Source organism: Chiloscyllium plagiosum, unplaced genomic scaffold (assembly GCF_037043375.1).
Source record: "Chiloscyllium plagiosum isolate Xiang-an unplaced genomic scaffold, Cpla_swu_hap1 HiC_scaffold_37, whole genome shotgun sequence".
NCBI classification, from domain to species: domain Eukaryota; kingdom Metazoa; phylum Chordata; class Chondrichthyes; order Orectolobiformes; family Hemiscylliidae; genus Chiloscyllium; species Chiloscyllium plagiosum.
This window is the reverse complement of record NW_028270175.1, coordinates 34,366,015-34,386,172: the sequence shown is the minus strand read 5'-3', so window position 1 is coordinate 34,386,172 and position 20,158 is coordinate 34,366,015. Positions and strand designations below refer to the sequence as shown.

The 20,158-nt window shown below is 41.5% G+C and overlaps 1 protein-coding gene across 3 annotated transcripts in view; it reads right to left on the bottom strand.

Annotated features, from left to right (window-relative positions):
- mtor (mechanistic target of rapamycin kinase) overlaps positions 1 to 20,158 on the bottom strand; it is a 387,814-nt gene that overhangs the window by 42,337 nt on the left and 325,319 nt on the right. For all 3 annotated transcript variants that reach the window (XM_043675588.2, XM_087980582.1, XM_087980583.1), the window contains 5 exons: positions 18,881 to 18,981; positions 14,632 to 14,728; positions 5,120 to 5,218; positions 3,301 to 3,423; positions 1,004 to 1,186 (listed from right to left, as the gene is read on the bottom strand). In XM_043675588.2, coding sequence (XP_043531523.1) covers positions 1,004 to 1,186; positions 3,301 to 3,423; positions 5,120 to 5,218; positions 14,632 to 14,728; positions 18,881 to 18,981 — 603 coding nt within the window. The remainder of the gene's footprint in view (positions 1 to 1,003; positions 1,187 to 3,300; positions 3,424 to 5,119; positions 5,219 to 14,631; positions 14,729 to 18,880; positions 18,982 to 20,158) is intronic.

Genomic DNA, 20,158 nt, shown 5'->3' with positions numbered 1-20,158 from the left:
CTCTCAGAGTGTTTTGATAGGTCACCCAAGTCAGTTTAAGGGTCAGTGAATAGCAGTTCAAGAGTTTGTCAGTAAGGGAAGAGGAGCAATCATAGAAGGTGCTCCCTATAGATAAGATGCTTTTGGGTGCTCATTGAAGACCCAGGAGCTGTTTTGGTAGCTCTGTGCAATTGGAGCTCAGGAGAAATTTTCAGAGCTTTTTGGTTGACCTGTGCTGATGAGAGGGCTGGAGCTCAGAAGCAGCTTTAGCAGCCACTTGGTATTTTCCAGTATTTTACAATGATAGTTGAATAATGTAAAAATGGAAGGCAGGCGTTACTTTTCCAATGTGCTATGCTACAACAACAGCACTTATTAAGATGTGTCTGAGACAAGAGTCACTAGTACAAATACTATAATTTAGAATTATTTTCCTTCTTTTATGGGAATAATCAAATGAGGTGATAAATTAATTTAGCAGTAAGTTTTCTTGACAAGTGAACTCAGTTGTAACGGAATGACTGGTCTAAATTTAAGTAAATATTTATTAAAAGGGAAATACAACCTAACTGTTGGAATTAAGTACCTGTATACTAAACATAATATGCAATAATTCTTGTAACTGTTTTAAGAATAGTAGAAGTGATGCCCTGAACTTTTGATTTTATTTCTTTCTTCCGAGAGAGATTTGACTGGTCCCTTTTTGGAAGGCTTCACGGTAGTTGTGTGCTATTTTGAGGTTGGGTAATAAATTTGTGACTTTATTGAATGAGACAGGTCAAAGGAGAAAGTGAGGTCTGCAGATGCTGGAGATCAGAGATGGAAATGTGTTGCTGGAAAAGCGCAGGTCAGGCAGCATCTAGGGAACAGGAGAATCGACGTTTCGGGCATTAGCCCTTCTTCAGGAATAAGGCCAACTCACCTATCTTGCAAGATCCTTGACAGGAGGGGTTTATTTATTAACAGATCCACATGAGTTTGTGAAATTACAATTAATCCATTTCAATGAGATTTTCACGTGTACCTGGTTAAAAGATGTTTCTTTCAGAGTTTGTGGACCCCGCTCCATCATGGCGTGCAGAGGCTCAAGAACAGCAAACATTCCTTTCACATTTCGTTCTCCAAAATAAAGTCTTGATGCCTCCTCCAAGCCTTCATGCCACATTTCATGCCACAGAATAGCAACACGAATAAGTTCCTCACTCACCTTAAAGGAAAGCATACCATGTTTAGAAGTTCTGACCATTACACGGATAATCAACATTCAAACATCTCAAAGATCCTTTGGAAATACGATATAAGTATTAAGCTATGACAGCTTTTACACATTTCTTTCTTTATCCGAATACATGAATTAAACATATATTTAGTTGATCTTTATAGAGTGGAAATCAAAAGGATGTTTCCTCTTGCGCAGATGAGACACAGTTTAAAAGTATCATGCCATACAGGGGTAGTGCACTGGAAATCACATCCTACTACTGGAGTCACCAAAAAATTGCCAATTTTCACTTGTCGAATTCAAGTTAAAAGAATATGCACACTGAACTCTTCACTAACAAAAAATAACTATTAATTCAAATTGGGTGGCACAGTGGCATAGTCGCTCAGCGTGAGGGAACAGATTTTATTCCACCCTTCGGAGACTATCTATGTGAGGTTTGCACATTCTCTGTGTGGATTTCCAGTGGTTGCTCTGGTTTCCTCCCACACTCCAAAGATGTGCAGGTTACATGGATTGGCCATGTTAAATTGCCCATAATGTCCAGGATGTGCAGGCTAGGTGAATTAGCCATGTGAAATGCAGGGATAACACGGATAGTGTAAGGCGATGGGTTTGGGTGAGGTGTTGTTCAGAGGGGCAGCATGGACTCAATGGGCTGAATGACCTGCTTCCATATTGTAGGGATTGTATGAAATCAAACTGTTTTGAACCAATGGCAAGAAACAGACAGGATTTGCTTGCATATAACTCCAGCTTAAACTCTACTCCCTTTGAAAATTCTTGTACACATAAAAGTAGATATGAAGGAGTCAAGATACAAATATTACAGCTGAAGGAAGTTAAAATGTTAAAGGAGCACAGATCTGGCACCAGGCCGGATCATAGAAATAGATGAATCATTTTCTTTCATCTTTCTTTTGACTCTTTCCAATGCTTTGCCAATGATGGGACAATGTTGATACATAGATTCTTAAGTTTTCCAGACACTGGTTGAAGATTCACCCTTTCACTGCCTCACAAGGTAGCTATTTCCATTTTCCTTGTCAGGGGACTTTCAAAGAGAATACCAATTTCAGAGAGAAAGGTGAAGAAGGGTAGCTAACGACAAGTGATTTTTAAAAGTTTCTCCATACATAACAGAAAGAGATGTGTGCTTTTGCGCTGAGGCTGGATATCTGCTACATGGTCCACACTAAAGACTGTAGCTCCTGCCTAGAAACCAAACAAATGGTTGCTCCTATGTTAAGCCCTCCTAAATCCACTACAGCTACGCTCAATTGAAAGCCAACCAAAAGATTGTTTCAGCGTAAAACTGGACTGAACACAATCGGGCAGTATCATTCACCTTTACTTACCTATCACCCCTCATTCCCAATGTTATTTTTAGTCACTCACATTGTTATTAGAACATTTTTCCCTTTGCACCACCCATTAATCTCAGTTACTGGACCATGCTCTACCATCACTGACCTCATCTGTAACTCTTTACCCAGTCCCCCAAAAGAATCAGTGATGGAAAGAAATGGATTCTGTCTTTTCTACTATCCAGTTCCATTACAGACATAGCTTAAATTTTGAAAGCCATTTCTCTCTGATGTGCTTATCTCCTATTCATAGGTTAAATTACATCTGATGTTAAAAGAAGAGTTGAAGAAAAATTACTTCCTTGATTGGATCGTGAACATGTGGAACTCATTACTCAATATTGGAAAATTAAGTGCATTTAAGGAAGAAATAGACAGATTTTTAATTATTAACATAAGATGCGTTGAGATCAGCCATGATCATATTGAATAGCAAAGCAGGTTTCTGAGGCTGAGTTGCCTATTCATGTGCTTGGCTCTTCTATTAAAGAAAGTGACCAAGACAAAGACTTGAAGTAAGTACAACATAAATCTAATTTGCAAGGGGAATTGCAACACTAAAATGATAAACTTGGTGCAAAAACTGTTTCTTTTATCTTTGATATGATCAAGTTACATTTAAACAAATTATGTTCTCAAATTTGGTACACAGCCTTAGAAAGGTAATCAATAGAAAATAATAATGGATTTCTTCTGTAAAACTAGCTAAATAAGACAGAGACATCTGCTTACCATCATGGCCTGTTGGACCAGTGTGTTGCTATGCTCACACATATTCTTCAGGATCTTATTAGCAGCACTGTGACGAGCAGGAGTAGTGGACTTGGATGCAACAGTGAGTGGGTAAATCAGAGCCTATGGTTTAAGAAAAGGACACATCATTAAATGAACCACATCAAAATGCAAAGGGAAAGTATGATTTTAAATACAAAATTACTCATCCTTGAACAAAATTATAATCATGCGTTTTTATGATAGGTCATAATAGAGTAAAAACAGAAGAAAAATCTGCAGGTTAGCTATTAAATGTGAAATTCTCACTTCCTATTTGATCATGTATGGGCAAAGATGTGAATTTCTGTTTGACGCCATTGCCCCACCAAGCTACAATTGATTGTATAGTAAGAGTCTTTGACAACAACAAGATTTAATTAAGATTCATGTTGAGCACACGGAATAGGTGAAGTAACAAACAAAAACAAAAACCTCCCCCCAATTCCGTTGCGAATGCATCATATCTGATGACTTCCTACTTCTTAGGCAGTCCCTTGAGACTAAGGATGACTTTCTTCTGGTCTGGAGTTTTGGGTCTTTATGCTGATTGAAGGGTCAGGATCTACAGGTTGGGCAAGTGGTGTTTGAAGATACAGGTGGGTAGAATGCTCAGGTTTTTGCAAACGTATTCTTCTGCTTGTGCTTGACCTCCACCTTGGCCAAGTGGTAATGGAGATGCTCCAGATGGTCACACATTTATCAATGCTTCTTCTCCAGTTAGGGCAGTCTGAGGGAAGAGATTTGCCTGAAACGGTGGGTCTTTTACGTTGTTTTCATGAGGGCTTTGAGAGACTCCTTGAAGTGTTTTCTCTACTTTCCTTGCCATGACACAGCTCTCAGTAGAGAGTTTGTTTTCAAAAGTCTTGTATCAGACAGCAGAGGATGTAATATATCAAATGCAGCCAATTTATAGTAACCAGTGCCTCGTGGCTGGAGACATTGGGCTGAGAGAAGATATTGATAGTGGAGTGTCAATCCTGCCATTGCATTTGCAATATTTTGCAGAGGGTTTACTGGTGATATGTGTCTAGCGATTTGATAGGTCTCTCGTAGGTTGTCCATAGCTCCGATGCATGAAGGGCAGGTGGCACTACTACTCATGTAGACCACGAGCTTGGTACCTCACTTAAGATTTTTGACATTCAATAATCTGTTCCCCAGATGACCAAAAACTGAAGTGGCATACTGGAGACGATGCTCAATTTCATTGTTGATGTCTGACCTCACTGAATGAAATGCCTAAGGTGGGAAAATTGACCCAAACTTTCTAGTAGCTCACTGTGTACCTGTCAGCTGGGAGGAATTATGGAGCGTCCTCCTCAAATTTGGCTGCCTGCAGAAATTCATCACTGTTCTCCATCCATTGCTTAACAAGATCCAAGTTGTGATCTTCACCAACCTCGCCACCATAGAATACATGTGCAAACCGGGGTCAAGCAAGACTGTTATTGCACCAATATCATTCTTGACCTTGCTTGCAACAACACTCTATTCCTAATCTATGAAGATTTTTGCTAAACTGAAGTTTCTTGACAGGGTGAGTGGGACATTTTTCAACTTGAGTTGTCTCCATTGTAGAACCAAGAGAACTGCAGCAGGCAGACATTGCTTGCATGTGTATTTCAACGATACACCAAGTAAATACAACAGCAACTACTTTAATAAATTTCATTTGTTATTAGATTGATTAAGTTTAATATTGGGATAAATTTATGGACAGACTAAATTTGTAACAATTGTTTGCAAAGATAGAGAAAATAATTGTTGTTTTGTTTACCTGTGGATGGTATCTACCAATGTCTGTCAGAAGCTGGTGAATAAGTCGACCCACTAAGGCACGCGGTGTATCAATTCTTGCAATGAGTTGAGGGATTACCTGAAGAAAATTCCCCAAAAATAGTAAAACAATTTGCTCCAAAGATCACTTTGTAGAAAAGATGCATACTTTGAATCTAGGATACAAAGATATACTGTTGCCTTAAACATGCTTGCTTTCTAAACTGTAGCCACCAGATATGCTGCTCAGACTTTTACACCACGGAAAGAAACCCTTCCGTCTAACTCATCTTCCGCCAACTAAATATCCTGAACTGATCTAGTCCTATTTACCAGCATTTGGCCCTTTTCCCTCTAACCTCTTTCTATTCTATGCCTTTTATATGTTGTAATAGTACCTGCCTTCACCATTTCCTCTGTCAGCTCATTCCATATATACACCACCCTCTGCATGAAAACATTGCCCCCCAGATCCCTTTTAAATCTTTCCCCTCTCACCTTAAAGCTATGCCCTCTAGTTTTGGACTCCCCTACTCTGGGAAAAATAGCTTGTCTATTCACCCTATCTATGCCCCTCAAGATTTTATAAACCTCCATAAGGTCACCTCTAAGCCTCCGATGTTTTAGGGGAAAAAGCCCTAGCCTACCATTGTAATGCTCTCCTCTGAAAGGGCTGCAGCTCGACAGGTACCTAGCAGTCTTGCTCAAATGCCTTAACTTTACCTGTGAGCTAGTGATTGTGAACAGTCTACATGACCCAGGAAATATCTCATTCAAATTATCACATGCACTTTCCACCAGGTGGCACTAGGTATTTAACAGGTCTAAACACTGGTCAAATTAGCCTTCCTTAACTGATGAGTCTGCTTGTAATTATAGCATGTTGGGAAAATATAGTTACCTCAGCACGGACATAGGAATGAATATGGAATCTTTGGTAGAACATTCCACTACACTAGATGGTGTCTTTATCAATTTAAAGAATGTAATGTCACTGCCATGCTCAATAGTTAATTTCAAAAGTTAAGGATTGAATTTGACAATGAAAAGTTATAACCACCTTAGAGAAAGCTATTAGATTAGATTAGATTACATTACATTATTGGTGAATACATTTGGAAAACGGAAATTTCTTTGTATTAGTTTTCTGATCCCACTTGACATGTCAGTTCCCAGAATGAAACTTGGCTTGATAAATTATGTCCTTTTTCCCAGTTACGTTTAATTTTTTTCATCAGGTAACGTGCGGGTAAGTCCCTCAAACATGATCACACAAGACTACAGATAACAGAATAAAGGTTTATAATATGAAAGGAGAAAAAGCTGTAGATATGAATAGGAGAGAGATAGATAGATCTTGACAAACATCTAAACAAAGTCTGAACCTATCCGTTACAGAGATTCAATCCCAGAGAAACTGCAGTCCTTTCTCAGCTTTTAAATTTCTACTGAATTGATTTTCACTGGTTTTGTTTTCTTGGTTTGCAGAGACAGTCTTACATTTCTGTTGTAAGTCTGCAGTCACAAACCTCTCACATTTCTGATGATCTAAATGTTTTTCAATTCTAACAAATTCAAGATCTCTAACCAAACTCTTCTAGTCTGGAAGGTCTACAGATGAAAATCCACTTCTACCGAGGGGACTTGCTCTGAACTGAAAAACCAGGTTCTCCTGCTAGGAGAGAAATCTCTTGACTTTTCCTGTACTTTGTTTTTTACTGAGCTGTAGCTTTGAATCTTTTGTAGATTCAGAGTCATATAGCATGGAAACAGAACCTATGGTCCATGCTGCTCATAATCCCAAACTAAACGAGTCGCATCTGCATGCTCCTGGCTCATATCCCTTTCCTATTCATGTACTTATCCAAATGTCTTTTAAACACTGTTATTGTACCCACATCCACCACTTCCTCAGGAAGTTCATTCCACATGTAAATCACCCTCTGTGTAAAATATTTCCCTGCATGTCTTTTTTAAATCGCTCTCTTCTCATCTTAAAAATATGCCCCCTAGTCTTGACATCCCCCATTCTAGGGAAAAGACAACTCCCAAGCAGTTGACTGAAGTCATTCACCTTCTTAGAAATTATGCATTTGGGTCAAAGTCCAAATTACCCTTTCAAAAATGTCTTTACAGAACTAACCAAAATTTGCCTCTATTTCTTAGCAAAAATCCAAGCTCCAATAATGATAATAACATTATACCTGTTTATCATAACAGAACCATGCACCCCTCAAAAAAATGATAAATTGGAGCTTTCCCATAAACAGGCTTGATTTTGTGCTCCTCTGCAAGTATATATGAATACCAAAAGGACTTGTAAAATGTGTTTGAGTTTGATTTACCAAGATACAGTAAGAAGTGTTGTTTTACGCAACCTAAAGCCTGCACAGTCCAAATTAATAGCCATATCAGGGCTTCACCTCACTGTCACCAATAAAACAGGGACAGGCCATATGGGTAAGCCAGCTGGTTTTATTGGACATACTGGTATTGGCTAGTTAGAAGGTGGTGGTGGAGAAATCTCCTTTGGAGGCCCAAATTTCCACCAGATCTGCCCTTCCTTATGGTCATTACCCCCATTGCTCTTTCAAGAGCAGTCGCCACCACTCCTCATTAGAACATACCAGCTTGGCCCTGCTAATATCTTGGATTTGTGTTCAGTCCGACTCTCACAACCTCTTCTTTCTCAGAGTCTACCTATAGTCCCAGCAATGGCTAATCACTACAAGAACTTGACACTGCTGGATCTATGGAGCTGCTGGCTAATTAAATATGCTGATAGTTCTCAGAGGCGGACTTTGTTTTAAGATGGTGTTAGAAATCTCATTCTGAACCAATTAACCTCCCGATGAGCTTAAAGTGGTTGTGGAGTAACCAGCTTTCTGGTGGGTCGGCTCTCAATTGGCCTTTCAGCTAGGAGGAACAGGTACTACAGGCATGGAAAACAGCTCCCTGTCAAATCCCATGCGTCTACTACTGAGCATTGTTCAAAACTGACATCCAAAGTACAACATATTTATAGTTTACAAACTGAAAGACCATAATGAAACTTTTAAAAATCAAGTTAAGAACCATGTCATTAAAATAGAGATGCTGGGCTAGATGATATGTTGTAGTGCATGATGTGGAACCTGGCAGACCTCATTGTGGTTCATAGTGACCACATCTGCAGCAAGTATTGGTTGTTTGAGGAACTAGGAGAAAGTGAGGACTGCAGATGCTGGAGATCAGAGCTGAAAAGTGTGTTGCTGGAAAAGTGCAGCAGGTTAGGCAGCATCCAAGGAGCAGGAGAATCGACGTTTCAGGCATAAGCTTGAAGAAGGGCTTATGCCCAAAACGTCGATTCTCCTGCTCCTTGGATGCTGCCTGACCTGCTGCGCTTTTCCAGCAATACATTTTTCAGTTCTGTTTGAGGTACTACAGATCAGAGCTGATGAGCTTCAAATACTGTGGCACATCAGGGAGGTGGAGTTACCTGGAGGTTGTGTTTTAAGAAGGGCTTATGCCCGAAACGTCGATTCTCCTGTTCCCTAGATGCTGCCTGACCTGCTGCGCTTTTCCAGCAACACATTTCCATCTCTTGTGTTTTAAGGAGCCAATCACACCTTATACTAACTTTGAATTTAGTCAATGGTCCGGGACAGGGGGTTGTGACTACAAGCGAGGTTAGCATAGGGATCCTGGAGGTAGTACCAAAGGAGCCTCAGCCTTTGAGCTTACCTAACATGTTTGAGATTCTTGTTCCACATGTGGATGAGAATGGGGGCTGTAAACAGGATGAGCAAACTGACCATAGCACCATGATACAGGGAGCCATTCAAAAGGGGGTTAGAAAAGAGAAATGTAGTTGTAATCGGGAATGGAATAGTCGGGGGAATAGACACTGTGCTCTGTGGCCAGAATCGAGAGTTCCAAAGGCTGTGTTGCTTTTGTTTAGGTTCAGGCTCTCATCTGAGCTGTAGAGGAACTTGGGGGTAGGAGGGCAAAGATACAGTTGTCATGGTCCACGTAGGTACTAATGAAATAGGTAGGAAGAGGAAAGAAATTCTGTTAAGAAATATGAGCATAATGGCTAAATCAGAAACCAGAACTAAAAACGTAATAATCTCCAGATTACTGCCTGAGCTGTGAACAAATTGGCAAAGGTCAACAAGATTAAAGACATAAACATGTGGCTCAAAGATTGGCATGGAAAAAATGTGTCCAAATGAATGGGACATTGGCATGAGCAATGGGGAAGATGGGAACTGTTCTGATGGGATGGCCTGCATCTAAATCATACTGGGACCAGAGTCCTAGTAAATCACATGACTAGGGCTGTGGATATGGCTTTAAATTAAATACTAGGGTAGTGAGATCATTTGCATGGAAAATTATGGAAAAAGGGAATAGGGAAGACTCAGCAGAGGTTATTAAAGTTCCACAGAAATTAATAGGACAGATAGTATGGAAAAGGTCAGGAACCTAACTGAAATAACTCCACCCAGCAGTGGCTCATCATCAAGTCACCCTTCATTTACATGTGGAAAGTCCTTGACAATGATTCAACTCTGCCAGAGGCAGCTCTCAGAGTGACCAGGATGCCTGACACTCCTGCCTTTATTCCATCTGCTAGGGCTTTCTGATTGGACGGATTAACAGCTCCATTCAGGGAACTCATATTCTATGATGTCCACCTGGCTGACCTAGTTACAATTACTACACTAACTTCTGGCCCAGCAGATGAAGGGACAATTATGAGGTATGCAGTCAACGCAGGACTGAGTAGTAGTAAGAAATGAAATAAAATCGATAGCAAAAAGTTATATAGGGTCAGAAGTTACAGAATCTATGTTGATATATTTGAGGAATTGCAAAGGAAAAAAGACTGATGGAAGTTGTGTTCAGACTTCTAGCAGTAAATCAGGATGTGGGGAAGAAAGTAATTCAGAAGATAGAAAAGACACGTAAGAAAGCCAGTGTTACAATAATCTCTGAGGACTTCGACATGCAGGTGGACTACGAAAATCAAGTTGGTAGCTCATCACCAAGAAAAGGAATTTGTGGAATGACTCAGATAGTTTTTTAAGCAGCTCATGGTAGACCCATGAGGCAACAGACAATCCTGGTGACGTGCAATGTGGAAGACTTGATTAGGGAGCTTTAGGTGAAGGAACCCCTAGGGGGCTGTGACCTTATGATAGAGTTCACTCCATATGACAGGGGGAAGCTGGAATCAAATGTAACAGCATTACAACTGAGTAAAGATAACGACAGAGACATGAGGGAGGAGCTGGCTATGGTTGATTGGAATAGGAGCCTAGCAGAGAAGATGGTGGAGCAGCAAGGGCAGGGGTTAATTCAGGAGGCACAACAGAAATTGACCCAAAGAAGCAGCAGCATACTAAGAGTAGCGTAAGTAAACAATGGCTGACAAGGGAAGTCAGGGAATTGTAAAAACACAAGAAATAACAGACAATGAGGTAAAGATTAGTGGGAACCCAGAGGATTTGGAAACCTTTAAAGACCAACAGTGGATAACTACAAAAGTAATAAGGCTGGAGAAAATGAAATAAGAGAGTAAGCTAGCTAGTAATATAAAAGACAATTTCAAGGTACATAAAAGGTAAGACAGACACAAAAGTGGACATGGGTGCACAAGGAAATGAGGCTGAAATAGTAGTAATAGGAAACAAAGAAATGGCAGGGGAACTGCCATCTGCTTTGCATTAGTTTTCATAGTGAAAGACACCAGCAACATACCAGAACATCAAAAGAGTCAGGGACAAAGGTGAGGCCAGTGACTATCACGAAGTAGAAGGTGCTCGGGAAGCTAAAAGGACCGAAGGTGGGTAAGTCACCCAGATCGGACGAACTACACCCCATGATTCTCGAGGAGATAGTGGATGCATTAGTAGTGGAGTCAGGCAGGGTACCAGAAATCTGGAAAATGGCTAATGTACACCCCTGTTTAAGAAGGGAGGGAGGCAGAAGACAGGAAACAAAATGCCGGTTAGCTTGACCTTGGTAAGACTTTAAAGTCTATTATCGAAGATGAGATTGCAAGTACTTGTAAAATAGTGAGAGTCAGTATAGCTTTGTCAAGGGGAGGTCATGCCTGACAAACCTTTTAGAATTCTTAGTGATAACGAGCAAGTTAGATAAATGACAGCCGGTGGACATGATCTATTTGGAATTCCAGAAGGCCTTTGACAAGGTACCGCAAAAGAGGCCACTAAGCAAGATCAAGAGCCCATAGCTTTGTTGGGGTAAGGTACTGGCATGGATAGAGGATTGGCTGACTGGCAGAAGGCAGAGCGTAGGGATAAAGGGGTCTTTTTCAGGAATGCAGCCGGTGACTAGTTGGGACCATAATATTCATGCTACACATTAACAGTTTGGACAAAGTAACTGAGGGCAATGTTGCTAAATTTGCAGATGACACAAAGATTGGTGGAGGGGCAGGTAGTGTTGAGAAAATAGAGAGGCTGCAGAAAGACTAGGACAGACTAGGAGAATGGCAAAGAAAGGGCAGATGGAATATAGAATGGGAAAGTGAGCGATTATGCACTTTGGTAGGAAGAATAGAGATATAGACCATTTTCTAAATGGGAAAGGCTTCAGAAATTTGAAGAACAAGTTCTTGTTGAAGATTCTCTTAAGGTTAACATTCAGAATCAGTTGGCAGTTTGGAAGGCAAATGTAATATTAGGGTTAATTTCATGAGGCTAGAATACAAGAGCAGAAATATCCTGCTGAGTGAGACTACATTTGGAATATTGTGAGCAGTTTTGGGCCCTGTACCGAAGGAAGGATGTGCTGATATTGGAAGGGGTCCAGAGGAGAGTTACAAAAATGATCCTGGGGTTGAATAGATTGTCATGTAAGGAGGACTCTAGGTCTTTACTCAATGGAGCCCAATAGGATATGGGGGGGAGAAAGTGAGGTCTGCAGATGCTGGAGATCAAAGTTGAAACTTTATTGCTGGAACAGCACAGGAGGTCAGGCAGCATCCAGGGAACAGGAGATTCGACGTTTCGGGCACAGGCCCTTCTTCAGGAATGAGCAGAGAGTGTTCAGCAGGAGAAGATAAAAGGTAGGGAGGAGGGACTTGGAGGAGGGGCGTTGGAAATGTGATAGGCGGAAAGAGGTCAAGGTGAGGGTGATAGGTCGGAGTAGGATGGAGGCGGAGAGGTCAAGAAGGAGACTGCAGGTCAGGAAGGCGGTGCCGGGCTGGAGAGATTCAGCTGAGACAAGGTGGGGGGAGGGGGGATGAAGAAACTGGTGAAGTCCAAGTTCATCCCCTGTGGTTGGAGGGTTCCCAGTCGGAAGATAAGACGCTCCTCCTCCGACCGTCGCGTTGTTGTGGTTTGGCGGTGGATGAGTCCAATGACCTGCATATCCTCGGTGGAGTGGGAGGGGGAGTTGAAATGCTGTGCTACAGGGTGGTTGGGTTGGTTCGTCCGGGTGGCCCAGAGGTGCTCTCTGAATCGCTCCGCCAGTAGGCGGCCTGTCTCCCCAATATAGAGGAGGCCACACCGGCTGCAGCGGATGCAGTAGATGATGTGGGTGGAGGTGCAGGTGAATCTGTGGCGGATATGGAAGTTTCCTTTGGGGCCTTGGAGAGAAGTGAGGGGGGGAGGTGTGGGCGCAAGTGTTGCACCTCCTGCGGTTGCAAGGGAAGGTGCCGGGAGTGGAGGTTGGGTCGGTGGGGGGTGTGGATCTGACAAGGGAGTCGCGGAGGGAGTGGTCTCTACGGAAAGCTGATAGGGGAGGGGAGGGAAATATATCCTTGGTGCTGGGGTCTGTTTGGAGGTGGCGGAAGTGACGGCGGATGATGCGCTGTACATGGAGATTGGTGGGGTGGTAGGTGAGGACCAGTGGGGTTCTGTCCTGGTGGCGGTTGGAGGGGCGGGGCTCAAGGGCGGAGGAGCGGGAAGTGGAGGAGATGCGGTGGAGGGCACCGTCGACCACGTCGGGGGGGGAAATTGCGGTCCTTGAAGAAGGAGGCCATCTGTGTTGTACGTATTTTGAACTGGTCCTCCTGGGAGCAGATGCGGCGGAGACGAAGGAATTGGGAGAATGGGATGGCGTTTTTACAGGGGGCAGGATGGGAGGAGGTGTAGTCCAGGTAGCTGTGGGAGTCGGTTGGTTTGTAGTAGATGTCCGTGTTGATTCGGTCGCCTGAGATAGAAACAGAAAGGTCTAGGAAGGGGAGGGAGGAGTCCGAGACTGTCCAGGTGAATTTGAGGTCGGGGTGGAAGGTGTTAGTGTAGTGGATGAACTGTTCAACCTCCTCGTGGGAGCACGAGGTAGCGCCGATACAGTCATCAATGTAGCGAAGGAAAAGATGGGGGGTGGGGCCAGTGTAGTTGCGGAAGATGGATTGTTCCACATACCCTACGAAGAGGCAGGCATAGCTGGGGCCCATGGCTACTCCTTTTGTTTGGAGAAAGTGGGAGGATTGGAAAGAAAAGTTGTTCAGGGTGAGGACCAGTTCGGTCAGTCGAAGGAGGGTGTCGGTGGAAGGGTACTGGGTGGTACGGCGGGAAAGGAAGAAGCGGAGTTGCTTTGAGTCCTTCGTGATGGGGGATGGAGGTGTACAGGGACTGGATGTCCATGGTGAAGATGAGGCGTTGGGGACCGGGGAAGCGGAAATCCTGGAGGAGGTGGAGGGCGTGGGTGGTGTCACGAACGTAGGTGGGGAGTTCTTGGACTAATGGTTGCTTTGAGTCCTTCGTGATGGGGGATGGAGGTGTACAGGGACTGGATGTCCATGGTGAAGATGAGGCGTTGGGGACCGGGGAATTCTGTGATTTCTGTGATTTAAATTCACAGAAAACTGAGAGGCCTGGATAAAGTGGACATGAAGAAGATGTTTCTACGAGGAGCGATTAGGACCTGAGGGCACAGCCTCCAAGAAACATGATGACCCTTTAGAGCTTAGATGAGGAGGAATTTCTTCAGCCAGAGAGTATTGAATCTGTGGAACTCACTGCCACAGAGGGTTGTGAAGGCCAAGTTAATGAGTGTACTTATGGCAGCGACTGATTGGTAAAGGGTTCAAGGGTTACAAGGAGAAGGCAGGAGAATGACGTTGAGAAACATATCAGCCTATATTAAATCGTGGAAGAGATTTGATATGCTGAAAGGTTTTATTCCTCTCTTATATCTATGATCCTGCACACAGTTTTCTTTTATCAGCTTTGGGTTGTGCAGCTGTATGATAACATTATACTGTATGGAAGTTAAAATTAAAGGTAATTATTAGCGTTAAGAATGACAATTGAGTCTTATTCTACAGATAAAATGAAAAATCAAATGCTGGATTAGCAGGCCCCTACAGGAAGACAGACAGGTTCACGTTTCAGTGGGAACACTGTACCAGTCAGATGCTCAAGGATCCACTGTGCATTTAAAATATTTTGTTACTGTGCACCACATTCTAATAGAACAATCACTTTAACATTTGTACTTGCAGGTGAATAAAGAGGTGAAAGTACTAATGCCAATGTCTACACAGTTGCATACCTGTAGCCAGGTATCAATCTGAATTGTTTTGATCCCCTCAACCAGAGCTTCGTTCACATCGGGCCAATGACCATAATCAAACCACAGCGTTAGAACTCTATAAATAAACAAGAAAATAACATTAATCTCAGTTAAACAACTTTAATTTTTAAACTTATCACCTGAACCAATCTTTTGTGGGGGAAGAAGCCAAGTAGTCTATTATAATCTTACTGATCCCGAGTTCTAGGTTGAAATGCAGCATAACTAAACAGGATAAAATCCTTCATCATTTGGCTGTGGAAATTCTTATGTAAAATGAGTTTTGATATTGTCAGTCCAGAATCAGTTTTGGGCTACAGTGGAAATCTGCCCAGCATTGATGACTATGCTATTCCGAACAACCATAAGTGGCATTAATGGAAAGGGGACAGTACATTGCTATAATAACTAATCACAGACTAAGCACACAGAAATAGAATTTGAAAACTGGTACATTTCCATACAGCAGAGCAACCCAAACTGTCTTTAAGCCACATACAACCTATGTCTACCAGATCTTGTGTTATTCTGGATCAAGTCATTCATGGCACCATTGGTTTCCTAGATTATATCAAGCAACAGTTGTATCTACACTTTGCTTCATGTTCGGTTCTTTTCATTGAATCTTACAGGCAACAAGAAATCTAAATATGTGTTCAATATTATGAAGATTTTACTGAAAAGTAAAGAGGAAAATGCTCTCTTTTAGTCAGTAAGCCAATACATGGGTGGGGTGTGGGGCTCAAGAGTGTATTTTTAAGAATATCACTCAAAGAACAAAACAAGAATATTTTACTAATAAAGTTATAACTATGTAATACAGTGGTGAAAGCACAATTCTTAGAAGCCAATGGAAAAAAGTTTAATTTTTAAAGTCAATCGACGAAGAGGACGTGAATTGGACTAGCTTGTTCTGTTCAGAGGACAATTCAGGTGTGATGGACTTTGTGCTGTCGCCATTGAAGCTATAAACTACTGTGATTCGATGTTACTGCTGCAGTAAGAGTATGGAGAAGGCTTCATTTTGGACAAAAATACAGTGGAATTGAATGATGTGGACTTACTCACAACATGAATTATAATGAATGTAAAAGTAATTTCTGACCAAGAGTCTTCCTCACTGCTTGTATGTGCTTTGAATTATTGAGCTACAGAGTTACATTGGCAGGAATGAATAAGGGCGTTTGTTTGCTTTCTTGCTCAAGGAGTTTACTTCAAGTCAGAGCAATTAAAAAAAAATTACCTTGGAAACCTATATAGAAATGTATTTCATGATAGCAACATTTTACTGTAAAGGTAAATTTTCCATAGTCCTACCAGACTATAGGGTCACTCCCTCATTAAAGAGAGACGACTGGTGGAGACTTGACCATCTCTCAGGCAAGGGGGGAGGGGTTGAGAAGGTTCATGTAAATGCTTCTAAGTTGGTAACAATTGGAAATCAGTTAATTGTCCTCAACTGAAGTATTTACAGAAGTCACTAGGTGTCACCCCTTCCTTACTCAAACCTGCCTGTTACATTGTTTGATCAAATCGAAAAGCACTGAATTGTCAGAGTAAACTTCATTTGTACAGCATTAAAGGCTAAGGGACATGCCAAAAACTTGCATACGTATAGACCTGCCAGCATTGATACCTAGCTCTCCCATACTGAAAAGTTTAGATGGATTTATGGCCTAATCGTGTTCCCTTCAATTATTTTCTTTTGCCTACATTTCCTACAAGTAGTGTATCTGCATGCTGAAAGCACTGTTTTAATATTTTTAGCCTGCTGGTCCAATTCCAAAATCATACTCTTCTTTTCACAACTTTTAATCAATACTTTATGGAAACTGGTTTTGCTTGAATTGAAGCATAGAACTTACAAGCACCTGTTGTGAGAACACCTTCTGTAATCTTACAATTTGATGATCAAGATCAAGTTTTTTCTTTGTTTTTCTAATCTCCCTGGCGATTTCTGAAACATCTTTCTACCCAAAAAGGTTTTAAGAATGCGTCTAAGTGGCTTCTGACTTCTTAGTACAGCACGAAAACTGACCCTTTAGTCCAACTCATCCATGCCGACCAGATATCCCAAATTAATCTAGTCCCATATGCCAGCTTTTGGCCCATATCCTTCTAAACCCTTCCTAATGATAACCCAAACAGATGCCTTCTAAATGCTGTAATTGTACCAGCCTCCACCACTTCCTCTGGCAGCTCATTCCCTTTATGCACCAACCTCTGCATGACAAAATTGCCTCTCAGGTCCCTTCAACATTTTTCCCGTTTCACCTTAAACCTATGCCCTCTAGTTTTGAATTCTCCTACCCTGGGAAAAAGACCAAAGCTATTCACCATGTTCATGCCCCTCAAGATTTTATAAACCCACTTCTCAACCTCCGACGCTCCACGGAAAATAGCCCTAACCTAAACCGCCTCCCCCGATAGCTCAAACCCTCCAAACCCGGCAACATCCTTGTAAATATTTTTGGCACCCTTTTTAAGTTTCACAACATCTTTCTTATTGTGAGGAGACCAAAATTTAATGCAGTATTCCAGAAGTGGCCTAACCAATACCCTGTACATCCGCAACATGACATCCCAACTCCTCTACTCAATGTACTGACCAATCGTATTTTCTGCCAGATCCTCTCGACCCATGAGTGAGGAGAATCAAGTTAAATGACATTTTGGAATGGTTCCTCCATTAAATGATACAGGGAACAAATGAAAGGCGATGACAAGTCACCTATAATGGGGAAATAATGCTTTGGTTGCCCTTTGTATTGATACTGTAAATAAATTACAAAGATTCTTGTGGCTATTGTGAATGCAGTAAAAGAAAAATCGAAAATAGGCTTGGAAATTGCAACTCAAGAGTTGTTTAAACTTCAAAGTGTTCCTTACTATATTTCAGATGGGATGGAGATGGGATGGAGTGGTAATGCCACTGGACCTGAATCTCAGATTAATGTCTAGGAACAACTCCATTAAAGTAGGTGGTGGAATTCAACTAATTAAATCTGGAATTGAAAGCTGGTCCCTGTAATGGTGATCATGAAACCATCACTGATTGTTGTAAAAACACATCTGGATCACTGATGCCCTTCAGTGAAGGAAATCTACCATCCATACCTCATGTGACCAACATGAGACTTCACATCAACAAAAATATAGCTGACTTTTATCTGTTCTCAAGGGAAATTAGGGATATATAACAAATTCTGGTCCTGCCAGTAACATCCACATTCCATGAAAGAATAGAAAAAAAATGTTGAAATTATGTGTTTCTGCTTTCTCCTTGGATTTAAAGCTGAAAAAAGGTAGTTAAAGGTGGTTATGAAGTACATACGATTTTGTAAATGCAGCAGCTCAAATGCTGCTTTGTTGACAAAATGCAGAGTATTGAATCACTGGGAAGATTACCACCTGACTGACATGGTAAAGCCAAATAGTATTCTCACCAAATGCCTACATGCACACATTGTCCAGGAGGACTACTAGCTGGAAAACGAGAGAAACTGGTCTTATTTATTTTAACTCCTACTCCAGAAATGCTGAAGCCGAGAAAGTGTCCCCACTGTCATTTTTAGATTTACTACCTTGAACAGACTACAAACCAAAGATGGAGACAATCTGATATGGAGGAGACTGTTAGGTAAATAAAATATTCCTTCTTTTAATTGGCTTATATTTTCAACAATATTCCCAATTTAAAATTTAGGGCAGCACAGTGGCTCAGTGGTTAGCACTGCTGCCTCACAGCACCAGGGCACCAGTTCGATTCCAGCCTCAGGTGACTGTCTGTGTGGAGTTGGCACATTCTCCCTCTGTCTGCGTGGGTTTCCTCCGGGTGCTCCGGTTTCCTCCCACAGTCCAAAAGATGTGCAGATCAGGTGAATTGGCCCATGCTAAATTGCCCCATAGTGTTAGGTCAATTAGTCAGAGGGAAATGGGTCTGGGTGGGTTACTCTTCGGAGGGTCGGTGTGGACTGGTTGGGCCGAAGGGCCTGTTTCCACACTAAGGAATCTAATCTAAAACAAGGAAATGAAGTGTGCAATTAGGTCAGGAAGTTAAATAAAGAAAAAATACTGACACAAGAGCTGAAAACTTCTAATACTGGATAAAAATCAAAAGCGTTACTTCTAAAGCTCATGACAATACATGTATTTTACCAATGAAAATTCTCAAAAATGCAATTTCTTCTCTTCTAATACCACTTTAATACTTTCTGCTTAATCCTACCTGAGAGTATCTTGTAGATTGTTTCCTCTTGAGAGAGCAATGGAGCGGAAGAAGCCCTGAACAGCAGGCACTGTGTACAGCAGCAATGTCTTAGACAGCTCCTAAAGTGGCACACACACAATATAGCTATAATAAAGACCAACTTAATGGATGATTATCTCATCAAGACAGGAAAAGGTATTATTTGCACACAGTATCTAAATTTTTAAAGAAAAATACCATTCCTTTTAGTCCCCTGAAATATCTCAAAGCTGTAGCAGAGTTACCTCAAAGGTAATGATGACCAGTTGAAGTGGCCAACTTCACACTTAGTCATATTTACTGAAAACAGCCAAAAATGATTAGATCTTTAATTTCAGCGGACATGTAGCTGCTACATGTCCATGGGCAGACAGAGTCTCTCTTATCAGTACGCTAGTTCAAAAATACGGAATAACTTCACCAGAACTTTACTCACAATACAAGCTTGCACTTCAATGTAGCACAAATATAAAATATGGAAAATGATATAAATCTGAAATAAAAGCAAGTTATACTGGAAACTTGCAATACGTCTGACAGTATCCCTAGATTTTAATGTTGCAAGTTGATGAATTCTTGATGAGAGCTTCTGATGATCAATTTACTTTGAAATGCAAATAGTTTCTCGCAAAAATGATACTGGCTGACCACTGAGTATTGCTTGTATAACTCTAGCATAAATACTATCCAATTGTCAGAGGTTTAGTCACTCAGGAGGCGTGACAAAAACCAAAGTCCTGTCTGCCTTTTCAAAGTACAAACTGTCCAGTTTAGAAACACTGAGTGTTCTCCAAGTGTCTTTGCCATCATTCTTCCCACAACCACTACCACCAAAAGTAACACCAATAGGTTAATTGATTCAATTAACTGCTCTTTGTGGAGAATATCTGATATAGGAAAGCATGTGGATTTGCCAATGCAGCTCTCCAAAATGAGGTTCATGGTTTAAGCTGGTTTCAAATGCTTTGATTTAAAGGTGGTCCTGCTTGGAATTATTTAAAAATTCATTCATGTGTTGTGGGCATTGCTGACTGGACCAGCATTTATTACCCAACCCTAGTTGCTCTTGAGAAGATGGCACTGAGCTGTCTTCTTGAACCGCTACAGTCCAATTGCTGTAGGTACACTCTCAATGCTTTTAGGAAGGATGTTCAAGGATTTTGCCCCAGTGACATTGAAGTAATGGCAATATTCTTCCCAGTCAGGATGCTGAGTGGCTTTGAGGGAAACTTGCAGGCCACCCATTCTATCCGCAGC